Here is a 13,608-nt window from a genome sequence, read left to right as displayed (position 1 = left end):
TTTTTAACGTATTTAGTACAGGGTCTCACTATATGGATCGGACTCATAGTGAATAGTGATCCTCCCGTTTTCAGCCTCCCAGGCGCTGGGGTTACAGGCACGCACCACCACGCCCAGTCACAATGGCCATCTCAGCACACCCCAGGGGCGAAGCCAACAGGGCATGGCACCCCAGGGATTGAACTGCTGCCACTGTGCTCTGCCTAAGCAAGCGCTTTAAACCACTGAGCTATCTGGCCGGCCCTCTAATTTTTTATTTATTTATTTTTATAGTTATAATTACTTTCTTTGGGTTGGATTAGGGGTTTTTTATTTTGCATTTTAGACATGGTCTCACTCTGTAGTGCAGGCTAGCCTTGAGTGAGTAGCTCAGACTGGCCTCGAACTGAGGCAGTCCTGCCTCAGCTTCTCAAGTGCTGGAATTACATGTGTGTACCACTGCCTGGCTTCAGTTATTATCAAATAAAGGTTTTGTTGGTTTTTGTTTTTCTCAGGAAAGGTCTCACTGTAGCTCTGAATGGCCTTGAGCTTATTATGTACCCCAGAGTGGATTTAAACTCAAGCCTCCTGAGTGCTGGAATTAAGGGGTATACTTCCACACCTGGCATAAATAGTGTTTTTTTGTTTTGGTGTTTGGGTGGTTGTGTGTGTGCATGTATGTATGTTGTACTAGAGACTGAATACGGGGCCTTTGGATTTAGCTACATCTCAGCCCTTGGTGTATTTTATTTAGCAGGCTCTGGCTAGTGCTGGGTTGCCCAGAAGAGGCTCAAATTTGTGATCCCCTGCCTCAGCCTCCCACACTGCTGGGAATATAGGCAAATGCCACCCCACCATGAAAGGTTTTATGAAGTGTTACTTCTCTGTAAAAAATTCTACTCTAGGGGGCTTGGCAAGTACAAGGTCCTGAGTTTGATTCCCAGTACCAAAAAAAAGAAAAGAAATTACTTGATTAGAGGCTGTTGTTACCTTTTCGTATACTGATTTTACCTTGCTAGTATAATTCATACGTTTATGCTTACAACATGGTTCTGTGGGCTTCCTGTTTGTATCACTTTCTCATTAGCACTGTGAAATTGTTTTGTTTTCTATGATTTTAGGAATACAATTATATGTGTATTACATTTCAGAAAGTTTCTCAGTTGGGTTTGTGGATGTATTTTAGTTGTAGAGCATGTATCTGTCGTGTGAGACCCTGGGTTCAGTCCATTCTCAATACCAGAAGGAGAAAAGGTTTCCTCCTTAAAATTACTTAAATCCAGCAGGACATGGTGATTGCATACACCTATAATCCCAGCATGACTGTCTCAGGGAAAAAAATTTAATCCAGGACTTGTTTTTTGAAGTGCTAATTTAAAAATTTTAATTTTCTTTCCTGATTGTTGATTTAGTGAAGTTTTATATTTGGCTTTGTTTCATAATTATAATATTTACCCAAAACAGATGTCTTATTAACTTCAAATTTGCTTTTGCAAACATTATAATTTAATATTCCTCCAAATTAAAAAAATAAATCAAATGTATGGTCGTTTTGATGGTTGAAAAGTAGTTAGCTTTATCAACTTAAGCAGCCTAGAGTTCTTTTCTTTTTTTTTCTTTTCTTTTTTTTGCAGTACCGGGGATTGAACTCAGGCCCTTACACTTGCTAGGCAAGTGCTTATTCTACTGAGCCATCTCTCTGGTCCCTTTAAGCAGCCTAGAACTGTGCATGGTGGAACATATTTGTAATCAAGCATGTGGGAGGGTGAGGCAAGAGGGTTGCCACAAGTTCAAAGCCAACCTGAATTACAGAGCAAACACCTGTCTCAAGAGAAAAAGCCTAGATACAGTGTTTATAATGTATGCCTTTTGGGTGAGGGTCTTTTGTGTTCACTACACAGTTCAGACTGGCCTTGAACTCACTTTGTAGCCCAGGCTGGTCTTGAATTTTCAGTCTCCTGAGTGCTTGGATTATAGATGTGCACCATCTCACCTGGTTTAAATGTGTACTCTTCTCCTGTATTTTCTGTTTTGTTTTTATTTTTACTGTTACACAGGCTGGCCTGTACCTTTTGAGATACCTTAGCCTCCTGAGTACCTGGGACTGTACCTGGCTGTACATTTTTACATATGTTGTTTATATGCCTTGGCATACAGAGTTGTGGGCTGTATTTATTTATTTCTCTATATTTGAAAAAAGAGACCATGGTCCTCAAAGTGACATAATGTTTATCATATAAAATTTAAAAATGTCTTTTAAAAGTATCTTGCCTTTCAGAACTCACCATTTATCCTATCATCAAAGTTCTTTAACAAATTTAAAAAGTTCCATAACTATTCTTTAAAATTTTTTTCTTAGATATCACAGACGTACACATCTATACTCAGAACATAGGTTTGGCTTGGTTGGTTTTTTGTTTATTTGGTTTGGTTGTTGTTTTGAGACAGGGTATCATTAGTTGAAACTATCCTTGAACTCTCTTAGGTAGCCTGTGTTGGCTTTGAACTTGTAGCAGTCTTCTTGCCTCAGCCTCCTAAATGCTAGGATTATAGGTATGTGCCACCACCACCCAACAGTTTGGTTGTTTTGAGACAGAGTCTTGTTGCATAGTCCAGGCTGGCCTGAAGCTCATCAAGTAACCCAAGTTGGTCTCAAATTGTTGATACATCTGTTTTAGTCTTTTAGTGCTGGAATTACAGCGTACCTATGGATTGAACCCAGATCCTCATATGTGCTGGTCAAGTTGTTCTACCACTAAGTACTACAACCGCAGCTCCAGAATTTTATTTTATTTTATTTATTTGGAACAGTGTCTCGCTGTGCAGCTCTGGCACATAGTGATCTTCCTGTCTTAGCCATCCTGTTGCTGGGATAACAGGCATGCACTACCATACCTGGTTTTGGTGGCCAGCTCCTCTTAGTGGCTGGCTCAGTGCAAGGCCAGCATGGTATGCAGTACCAGGGATCAAACCTGGGCCCTAGCGCTTGCCAGGCAGGTGCTTAGACTGCCAAGCTGTCTCCCCAACCCCAGAATTTCATTTTTTTAAGACAGAACCCCAATTCTGGCATATATTTAGACACGTCATTTTAGTAGTAAAGTTGAATGTTTTAAACATCTACTTCTCTAGATTTTTTTTTTTAATTTTTATTTTGGGGTTTTTTTTTTTTATGTATTTGGTACAAGAGTCTCACCATGCAGCTCAGACTTGTAGTGATCCTCCTGTTTTCACCCTGCCCAGCACTGGGATTACAGGCGTGCACCACCATGCCCAGACTCTGTGGCAGGTTTAGGGCACCTGGGGGCAGGGCCAGCATGGCTTGGGGTGCCTGGGATTGATCTCCAGCCCCTGTGCTTGCCTAAGCAGTAGCTTGGTCTGCTGAGTTGTCTCGCTGGCCCTCCAGCCTTCATCTAGTCACTTGTTTCTGTGTTTCTAATATTGTATTAAGGAAGAAGGATCACATATAAATTAAATGTAAATAGCATTCGGATCTACAAATAGGTCCACTTAGAAGCTATCCAATCAAAACCAGAAATAGCAACTACCATGGTTGAAAATACCTGGGGCAAGGGTGTGTGTGTGCTTGCTCCTCTCTCACCGTCTCCAACCTCGTGGACACAATGCGATCACTGACAACATGCTGGGTTGTCCGGCTCACTCCCCCTTTCACCGTTCACCATGCTCCCTATTCAGTGCTGACTGCATGGCCTTGAGGAAAGCTGACATTTCTGCTTTTCTGTCTAACAGGAATTTATGAGACCACGTCAAATACTCCTAGTTAGTGTATGATGGCACTAACACTGTTGTTTCTTCTTTCTTTTGTTTTGTTTGTTTGTTTTTTATATTTTTTTAATTGAGAAATAAATATGAATGAGACAGTTTCACAGCTGATTAATAGGACAGTTTTGATAGTCAATACACTGTACATTGTTATCTTCTTAGTGGTTATCCATAGTAGAAGAAGCAGACAGGATATCCTGTCCAAACACTATAGTACCCTTTTTCTTCTCATTGAATTAAGCAAAAGTAGCTGTATATCTGTCCTAACTATTTTGTATATATAAATACATAATGATCTTTCCTTTGTATCCCCCCCCCTTTTTTTTTGTTTAGTCCTGTCAGAGGTGGGTATTCTATTGGCATCTAAATACTATAGGTGTTTGAATTTAGCAAAACAATCCAACACTGTCTAGCAGTCTATAATATTAGTGGGCTATCCTCAGAAGTTATTGACTTGAGCCTTTTACAGCTCATCGTATTAATATGGCTTTACTTTATATACCTCGTTTTTATACTTTTCTGCTGGATGGTTAAGACCAAGATATAGCAAGACCTATATACCAAGGAATGTAACTTTTGTATCTGATAAGGTCAGCCCAGTACTCTCAGGATTTATCCTGTAGCCCTGTACCGCCTTTTGTACATCCTTTTGTCAGTGTCAGCCATGAAGATGAGTCACGGCCATTGCTTGACCAATTTGCTCTCTGTGAAAGCTTGAGAAAATGTATTTTCACGCCATGTGACTCTCCCCAGGCTCGCTTTACATCATCGAACACATTCCTCTGTGGCTCCATAATCTTCTTGATCAGAAAATTTGGAGCACAACTGAGTTACATGTTGTTACAGTACAGGTTCTCCTATGTCCCGAGTCTTCACTGACCTTGAAAGGCTAGGGCCAGAATGTTGGCTAACCGTGCAGCCCTTCCTTTTCTCCAATTTTGATCTGCTAACTTAGGTTGTTAACCCTCCAGAAGAGAAGCTAATTATTAACCTGCAGTATATGCAGTTTGGTTTACCCTGTCGAAATATCAAACATTTTGGCATATCCTGGATACTTCTCTAGATTTAAATGTCTGGATATGTTTCTGTGGGCTTTTCTGACTTGTTTTCTCAAATCCAGGCAATTTGCCAAACCTCAGCAAATAGTGAACACCAACCTGTTTCCTGTAGTGACTTCTGATCTTCATCAATGAATATTAAACGTTTCACGTAATCATTAAATGCATATTGTTTCATGCTCTGCATTTTTGCACTTTTATTTTTGAAACAGGGTCTTTCCATGTCGTCCAGGCTGGCCTCAAACTCACTATATACCCCAAGCCGTCATCAAATTTGCAGCAGTCCTCCCTGCCTCAGCCTCCAGAGTGCTAGGGTTATGGGTGTGCACCACAACACCTGGATTTTGCAGTTAATTTACATCAAATTCAATTCAATTTTATATTTTTTAAATCATTCCTCTTATGTTGGATATTTATGTTCCCAAGTTTTCACTATAAATTATCCTTTTGTATTTTATCATGTCTCATGTGATTGGCTAAAGTCCTGTTACTATGTTTTGTAGAGCGACTGCATAGGGATAGGAAAGTTTAAATATTGTGCAGTCATACAATATAAATGAAGCACACCCAGCATGCCCCCCCCCCCCCAGGTCAGTTGACTGGGCATGGTGGCGCGCACCTGTCATCCCAGCGCTTGGAAGGCTGAAAACAGAAGGATCACTACAAGTCCGATCTGTGTAGTGAAACCCTATAGATCCTGTACTAAACACATTAAAACTTAAAAAATGGAGTAGAAGCGTTTGGTGCCAGTGAGGACAGGTGCTTATTGTCTGTTTTAAGGAGATACACTGTATCTCAAACCCTTTAATTTGTGCTCAGACATTTCCATATTTTTTAATTGTAAATCTTGTTTCCTGTTATCCTTTCCATAAAAGGCTTTAGGTTTTGAGGCCCATTGTATTTCTTGCACAATGTAGGTTTGGGGACTATAGCAATAAACAGAACAAAGACTTTGCCCTTGAGAAACGTACATTTACTTAGTGTAAAGGCTCCAAGCTTGTTTGATTGTGTATTCTTTTAATAATATATATCTGAATATGGAGCCCACAAATAATAAATGTTTATCATTTTGTGTGTGCTAGTCTTCATATATTACTGTTTTAGCAGTTAATTTCTAAATGTCATAATGTCTGCAGAGATCTTTAAACATTTCTGGTTTGGGCCATTTAGTATAAGGACTACAATAACAGCTTCTGTCCTAAGCCAGCTATTCCATAGTGAGAGTCCTTTGTGTAAATTATTTATTTACATAGTTTCAGGTGCTCCTTCAACACCAAGGAGAGGGCGTGGAGGACATCGAGGTGGCCGGGGAAGGTTTGGTATTCGGAGAGATGGTCCGATGAAATTTGAGAAAGACTTTGACTTCGAAAGTGCAAATGCACAATTTAACAAAGAGGAGATTGACAGAGAATTTCATAGTAAACTTAAATTAAAAGGTAAGCTTTGATTTCTCTACTTAGAAAAATCTTATTTATCAATGAACTAAGGATATTTTCTACGTTACACATTTAATTTTATTTAGTATGAATCTTGACTTTTATGGTGTTTGTTTTTCATTAGAAGATAAACTTGAGAAACAAGAGAAACCTGTAAATGGTGAAGATAAGGGCGACTCTGGAGTTGATACCCAAAACAGTGAAGGAAATGCCGATGAAGAAGACCCTCTTGGCCCTAATTGCTACTACGACAAAACTAAATCCTTCTTTGATAATATTTCTTGTGATGATAATAGGTATTGTCTTTTAAGCTGTTCTTGTGCTCTTAAAACATGAGTTATAAAAAATATTTCATATAAATTTACAAGGTTTCCAGACATGATGACACACACCTATGATCCCAGCACTTGTGGAAGCTGAGGCAGGAACATCACCTCAAATTCAAGGCCAGTCTGGGCTGCATAATCTGTTTGAGGCCAGTTTGAATCGCATAGGGAGACCCTGTCTAAAAATTAAATGAATAAAAAAAATAAAAATAAATTCTCAAGATTTAAAGAATATATAGAAGCTGGGTTTGGCACACACCTATAATCTAAGTACTTGGAAAGCTGAGGTAAGAATATAGCCACGAGTTCCAAGCCAGCCTGGACTAGTATCCTTGACTACATGTGAGACCCTGTCTCAAAAAAGATTTGGCCCCAGGCATGGTAATGCACACCTGTAATCCCAGTACTCAGGAGGCTGAGGCCAGAATACTGCCTAGAGTTTGAAGCCAGCCTGGACTACATAGTTCAAGGCCAGTGTGTATATACAGGGAGACCCTGTCTCAAAAAACAAACAAAAAAGCTAGATGTGGTGGCTTTGTAATCCTAGCACTCAGAAAGCTGAGGTAGGAAGAATGCTTCAAGTTCAAGACCAGCCTGAACAGCACAGTGAAAGCCTTTCTCAAAAATACAAAAAAGAAAATTTTAAGATATCTAATGACTATAGTTGTTTTTTTACTGTTTTATTGTACTTAAAGAAAATATTGGGCCAGCCAGATAGCTCAGCAGACTAAAGCGCCTGCTTAGGCATATGCAGGGACTGAGTTCTATCCCTGGCATGCAGTGCCAGCTCAGCCCCAGAGTGCACTGAGACTGGGCATGGTGAAATGCGTCTGTAATCTCAGTGTTTGGGAGGCTGAACGCAGACGAATCACCACAAGTCCGATCTACATTGTGAAACCCTGTAGATCCTGTACTAAATTACAGTCAATCAATCAAATATAAAATTTAAAAAAACATATTGCCAGATGTGGTATATTCCTGTAATGTTAGCACTTGAGGCTGAGGCAGGAAGATCACTGAGAGTTTGAGGCCACCCTGGGCAATTTACTGAGTTCAGGGACAGCCTGAACTATATATAGCATGACTTGTCTCAAAACTCTCCAGAAGAGTGTGTGTGGAGGTTCAGCTTGGGGGAAAATTTATTTCAAGATAAATGACATCTTTCAAGATTCTCAGAAAATAAGACAGTCCTGTGAAGAACACTGCTAAGGGCCAGAATGACATTGATGCTTCAGAATGGCTGCTGTGTCAGTTGCTCCCAGCTCAGCAACACGCAGACTGCATGAGAACTTTGAAAAGACTCCGTGACATTGGAGTGCTTTCGAATTTATTGTGAAGAGCAGAAAATATTTGCTGTGTGTGGGCAGGCCCTTGGTGTTTACTTATCAATTCCATGCATGGTTTTCCTGTGTACTCATAGAATTTTAAAAATAGAAATAGTGATATTTGAGTTTATATAGTGTTAAGTGAGGAAAGAGGTACTTGGAGATGTCGATATCACTCTTAATCGAGGGCTTATGAACAGTTATTGGTAGCTGCTCCCATTTCCTGTGTTCTACTAGGTATAGTTTTCATTCAGCTATATTTGACAAAGGCACATACTGCAAGCAGGGGCCAGGGATTCAATCCCCGGGCCTGCTGTGCTGGCCTCAGCCCCAGGCATGCTGAGACAGCAGTTGAGACTGGGCATGGTGGCATGCGCCTGTAATCCCAGCTCTTGGGAGTCTATAAGTAGGTGGATCCCTATAAGTTGATCTAGTAGTGAGACCCTGAACACCCTGTAGACCCTTCCCTAAAAAAAAAAAAAAAAATCAATCTATGGCTCCTAATCATGAAAGAATTTTTTAAAAAACTATTTAATTTGAGTAGGATTGTAATCACATTTGGTCATTAGTAATTAAGATAGAAGCATTCATATAACATCTATATAAGACTTCTGTATAGTTTTCTTTTTTCTTTTTTCTTTTTTTTTTTTTTTTTTTGGCATAACCAGGGATTGAACTCAGGCCCTTGCATTTTCCAGGCAAGCACTTACTCTACTGAGCCATTTCTCTGGCCCTTCTTCTGTAGTTTTTTATTTGTTTGTTTGTTTGTTTGTTTGTTTTGTTTTGTTTTTTTAATGTTTCCTTTATTTATTTTTTTCTTTTTTTTATGGTCAGCTCAGCCCACCCTGGGGGCGGGGCTGGCATGGCATGTTGTGCTGGGGATCGAACTGAGGTTCCTGCATGCTTGCCTAAGCTTGCCTAAGCAGGTGCTTTAGACCACTGAGCTGTCTCACCAGCCCTCTTCTGTAGTTTTATATTGTAGTTCATATGAAGCCAGAACCAAAACTGGTAGTATTTCTTTGATGTTTACTGATACAGTAAAACTCTGCCGTATTGTAATAAATATGGGTCTAGAAAATTAACAGTAAATTACTGTGAGTTTAAAGGACTCAGTCTTACAACATAAGTTCCAGAAGCTGTCCTACTAAGATTATATCTTTGTTCTTTCTGGTTGCAGTTTGGTGCCACCTGGTGACGGTTGTTAGCTTCATTGTAAACATGGAGAGGGAAGCTGTTCTGTTGTGGGAATATACTAAGCTTGCATGCCATGGACAGCTGACCGAATTGGATAAGCTAGTCTTTTTTTTTTAAGTTTTTCTTTTTGTGGGAAGGTATTGGTTTTTTGTTTCATTTTTCCCCATTGCAGTGCTCTGGGTTGAATCCAGGGAGTGCTATACTATGTTCCCCTCCCTTTTTATAGTGTTATTTTGAGACAGGTGGTAAATAACCCAGGCTGGACCTGAACTTAAGATCCTTCCTCTTCAGCCTCCCTAGTAGTTGAGATGCTTGTTTTAAATTGATCTTTAGGTAATTTAGGAATTGTGCTACCTATTTTTTGCTGAAAAACATTCTTTTAAACAGGATATGCTTTCCCTGGCAAGCACAAGGGCCTGAGTTCAATCCCTGGTTCCAGGAAAAAAACAAAACAAAACAGGATATGCTTTAAAAAAAGAAAATACAGGATATGCTAACGGTGGTTTTCTTTTGTAATAGGGAACGGAGACCAACCTGGGCTGAAGAAAGGCGATTAAATGCTGAAACTTTTGGGATTCCACTCCGTCCAAACCGTGGTCGTGGAGGGTACAGAGGAGGCAGAGGAGGTCTTGGTTTCCGTGGTGGCCGAGGACGTGGTAGTGGCAGAGGTGGTACCTTTATTACTCCACGGGGATTTCGTGGTGGATTCAGAGGAGGTCGTGGTGGAAGAGAGTTTGCAGATTTTGAATATAGGGTAAGTTTTATGCTTTGGCATTGCCATTCATCCAGCTTTTTTTTTTTTAATTCAGTTTTATGAATCAGTTTTTGTGTGAATTATTTTGAGAGCATTAAAAGAACTTCCAGTTTGAGTTTTCCATGGAAAATGTACCTAGTTCTATTTTTTGTTTGGTTTTGCTTTTTTTTTTTTTTTTTTTGAGACGGGGTCTCGCTTATCTCAGGGTGGGCCTGAATTTAAGACAGCCCTTCTGCCTCAGCCTCCAGGGTGCTGGGTTTACAGGCACATGCACCATCACACTTAGCAATGTTTCTATAATTTTAAGAACAGTAAATTCTTCGCTAATGAGTCTAAAAAGTTTTTCATTTGAAGAGAGGGAGATGTGATTTGACTTTCCCCCCAATTATTGAGGACTGAACCTTGGGCTTTCACATGGAGCTGCATCCCTAATCCCTTGAGACAAGGTCTTACTAAGTCACCCAGTCTGGCCTGGAACATACAATCCTTCTGTCTCAGTCTACCAAAGCTGGGATTGCAGACATGTGCCATTGCTCCCCACTACAGATGTAGTGCTCTTTTTTTCCTCTACGTATTGTGCCATAGTTTTAGATTTTATGGGCTGGTTAGGGAAACATCCACCCACCCACCCCCATTCTGTGAAGAGACTGAGGTAAGGTTATTTCTTTTTTAGTCCTTCTGGAAAGGAAGAGGGTTGCTTTGTTTTTCTGGAGGCATAGGAATGATCACTAAACACATACACAGGGGCTGGTGAGATGGCTCAGTGGTCTAATGCACCTACTTAGAACAAGCTTAGCAAAGTACAGAGACCGCGGTTCAATCCCCCAGCCCCATATACCAGCCAGCCCCACCCCCTGGTGGGCTGAGCTGGCCACACACACACACACACACACACAAATAAATACATACATACATACATACATACATACAGAAAAGGAACTATATCACCTTTATTTCATGTTGTAAAGTTTTTATACTTCTGACATCAAAAGAACATAGCATATATACCCAGAATGAGAAGCAAACCTTTGCATTTTAATGATCTTACTAAAGGCCAGTCATGTGGCCACATACCTGTAATCCCAACATTCCAGACACCTAAGCAGAAGAAACATTCCCGAGAGTTTGAAGGCCACCCTGAGCTACATAGAAGGGATCCTTAAATATTTAGGATCTCCAAAAAAAATCCTAAATATTTAAGAATAGAACAATAAGGATCAAAATCTCCTTAAGAGATCTGATAGGAACAGTAGAGGATAGCTGGAAATAAAAAAAATCCACTGGCAGAAATCTCATTGTCCAGTATTTAAAAGTGGTCACTATTGACATCTGGACCTGGTCCATTAAGTTTCATGCCTTTGGTATCGTGTCATGACAGCCAAGGCTTACACATTAGCTTGAAGTCAGCTTATACTTTCCAGTCTTGAAGGCCTGGTGTAGTTGCAGGACTTATAACATGCAAAATTGCCATCCCAGCTCAGTGACTATGTCTTAGAAAATTAGAGTGGCTTCTGCTTGTCACTGTAATTGGCCTTGAGGTTGCCATTGACCTTTTTTTTTGGTGAAACTGGGGATTGAACTTAGGTCCTTGCGCTTGCCAGGGAAGCGCTTATTCCACTGAGCTATCTCCCCGTGCCCCCACCCCATTGACTTTTAAGTATAAAGCACAGTAGCTTTTCCACAAATACTTGCCTGTAACTCCTTTGTAGTATTAGACACTGATCACAAACCCATTTTAGAGTTTTCTTAATGTTTCTAAATACATTCATTTTTTATTTAAGACATATTTTTTAAAAAATATCAGTATTGGGGCTGGTGAGATGGCTCAGTGGTCTAAAGCACCTACTTGAAACAAGCTTGGCAAAGCACAGGGACCGCGGTTCGATCCCCAGCACCACATGCCAGCCAGACCCGCCCCCTGGTGGGCTGAGCTGGCCACACACACACACACAATAAATAAATGTAATAAATAAAAATAAATAAATATTAAAAAAAAAAATCAGTATTCCTCAGCACAGACAGCATATAAGCTGCTTCATGATCTGCCCGCTTTTCTAGGCCAGAAGTCTGGTATGGGCTCTTGTCCTTATTACTTGTTGGCCTGGCCTTTCCTCCTTCATTCACTGTGTTGCAAATACTTGTTCTTGTTCTTAGTGCCGAGATTGTTCCTATCTCACGACTTTGAAGGGAGGGGTTTATTTTTGGTTTTTTATTTATTAAATTTTGGTTTTTTAAGGCAGGGTCTTGCTATGTAGCCTAGGCTGACCTCATTTATAGTGATCCTCCTGCTTCATCCTCCTGAGTGCTAGGATTACAGGCATACTTCACTATGCCCAGCTATTTCTTCTGTCTAGAATATTCAGTTTGCTTTTTTTGTGAGCATTGGTGTTCCTATGTACATACTTACGTGTGCTCATTTACTCAAGTACTCTCAATCTCTACTCTGCCCCTCCCCTTGAGGGGGGAGCTGGTTCTGAAACAGAATCTTAACTGTGTAGACCAGACTAAGGAGCCTTCTGCTTCAGCTTTCCAAGTGCTGACTGCATGCACTACTGTTCCTGGTTTTTCCTCAAGTTCAGAACTTCTAATCGATTTTGCAACTTGAACTTTGAGACAGGGTCTCACTATACAATTCAGGTTAGCATCGAGCTCACAGTGATCTTCCTGCCTCAACCTCTCTAGTGCTGGGACTATAGGCATGTGTCGCCACGCCTAGCTTAGATCTTCAGATCTTCATTCTCTGTTTACTGCATATGTAACAGGTACTGCTTAAAGACCCAAGCACATTGAATCAGGTTGGTTTCAAAACAAGTGTGTTTAAATTAGACTGGGTGCAGCTGAGAATTGTAGTAATAGTTGCTGGTGTAATCTCATTAGTTATTAGGCCCTTGAGACTGTCAGTTTTGACATTTGTGGAAAGATAATTGCATGTACAGTTTAATCTAAAGTCTACTTTTAAAGATTAAACTCTCAAGAGTTGAAAAACATCTGAGAGGCCTGACCTCCTGCCTGAAACTTCTTTATAGTATTCCTTGAGGAACCAAGAATATATCCTTTCCTAGGCCATCACCCCACTCCCAGGAGTGCTCTCATTTCTAGACTATCACAGACACCACACCCTTTGACTTGAAATACATGTCCTTTCCTTTTTTTTTTTTTTTTGAGACAAGTTTGTATTCTGTAGCTTAGGCTAATCTCAAACAGCAGTCCTCCTGCCTCAGCCTCCCTAGTGCTGGTGTTACAGACATGCACCACCATGCCCAGTATCTTTGCGTATAGCTTTAACCTTTTGGTTAAGCTTTACCTCTTGAAAATTTACAAAATACACTACTTCGTGATATTTTTCAGATATTTATATATACAACTGTTTTCTTTATGCGACTGAACTGTTGTGACCCTTTCTCTGAACATCATTCAAATCTTCATTGATTTAGTACTATATGCATTGCTGTATGTACTGATTAATACATATCTTTTTAAAACTCACGCCTTTTTGTTCTGAGCCTTTTATTAACATTCGTTATGTATATTGCAAAATTCAAATGCATTGTAGGGGTTATCTGTGAGAGTCTTTATTCCCTGTGTGTCTGGCAGATAATCCAACTTCTGCTTAAGTGTTTCACAAAAGACTCAAGCATTGTCCTGATAAAAGAAGACTGTAATGTTACACTGGAGTGCTTGCTTTAGCACTTGATATATCCAGCTTCATTTTACACTACCTTTCAACCTAGCTGTTTTATTTTTTATTTTTTTTTT

General features: G+C 40.1%; 1 protein-coding gene across 3 annotated transcripts in view; it reads left to right on the top strand.

The window, feature by feature from the left end:
- The window catches only part of Lsm14a (LSM14A, mRNA processing body assembly factor), an 82,439-nt gene that overhangs the window by 62,961 nt on the left and 5,870 nt on the right, over positions 1 to 13,608 (top strand). For all 3 annotated transcript variants that reach the window (XM_004636726.2, XM_023721640.1, XM_004636727.2), the window contains 3 exons: positions 6,071 to 6,253; positions 6,378 to 6,549; positions 9,618 to 9,852. In XM_004636726.2, coding sequence (XP_004636783.1) covers positions 6,071 to 6,253; positions 6,378 to 6,549; positions 9,618 to 9,852 — 590 coding nt within the window. The remainder of the gene's footprint in view (positions 1 to 6,070; positions 6,254 to 6,377; positions 6,550 to 9,617; positions 9,853 to 13,608) is intronic.

This window comes from Octodon degus, unplaced genomic scaffold (genome assembly GCF_000260255.1).
Source record: "Octodon degus isolate 3935 unplaced genomic scaffold, OctDeg1.0 scaffold00083, whole genome shotgun sequence".
NCBI lineage: Eukaryota > Metazoa > Chordata > Mammalia > Rodentia > Octodontidae > Octodon > Octodon degus.
This window is presented reverse-complemented; position numbering and strand designations above follow the sequence as displayed.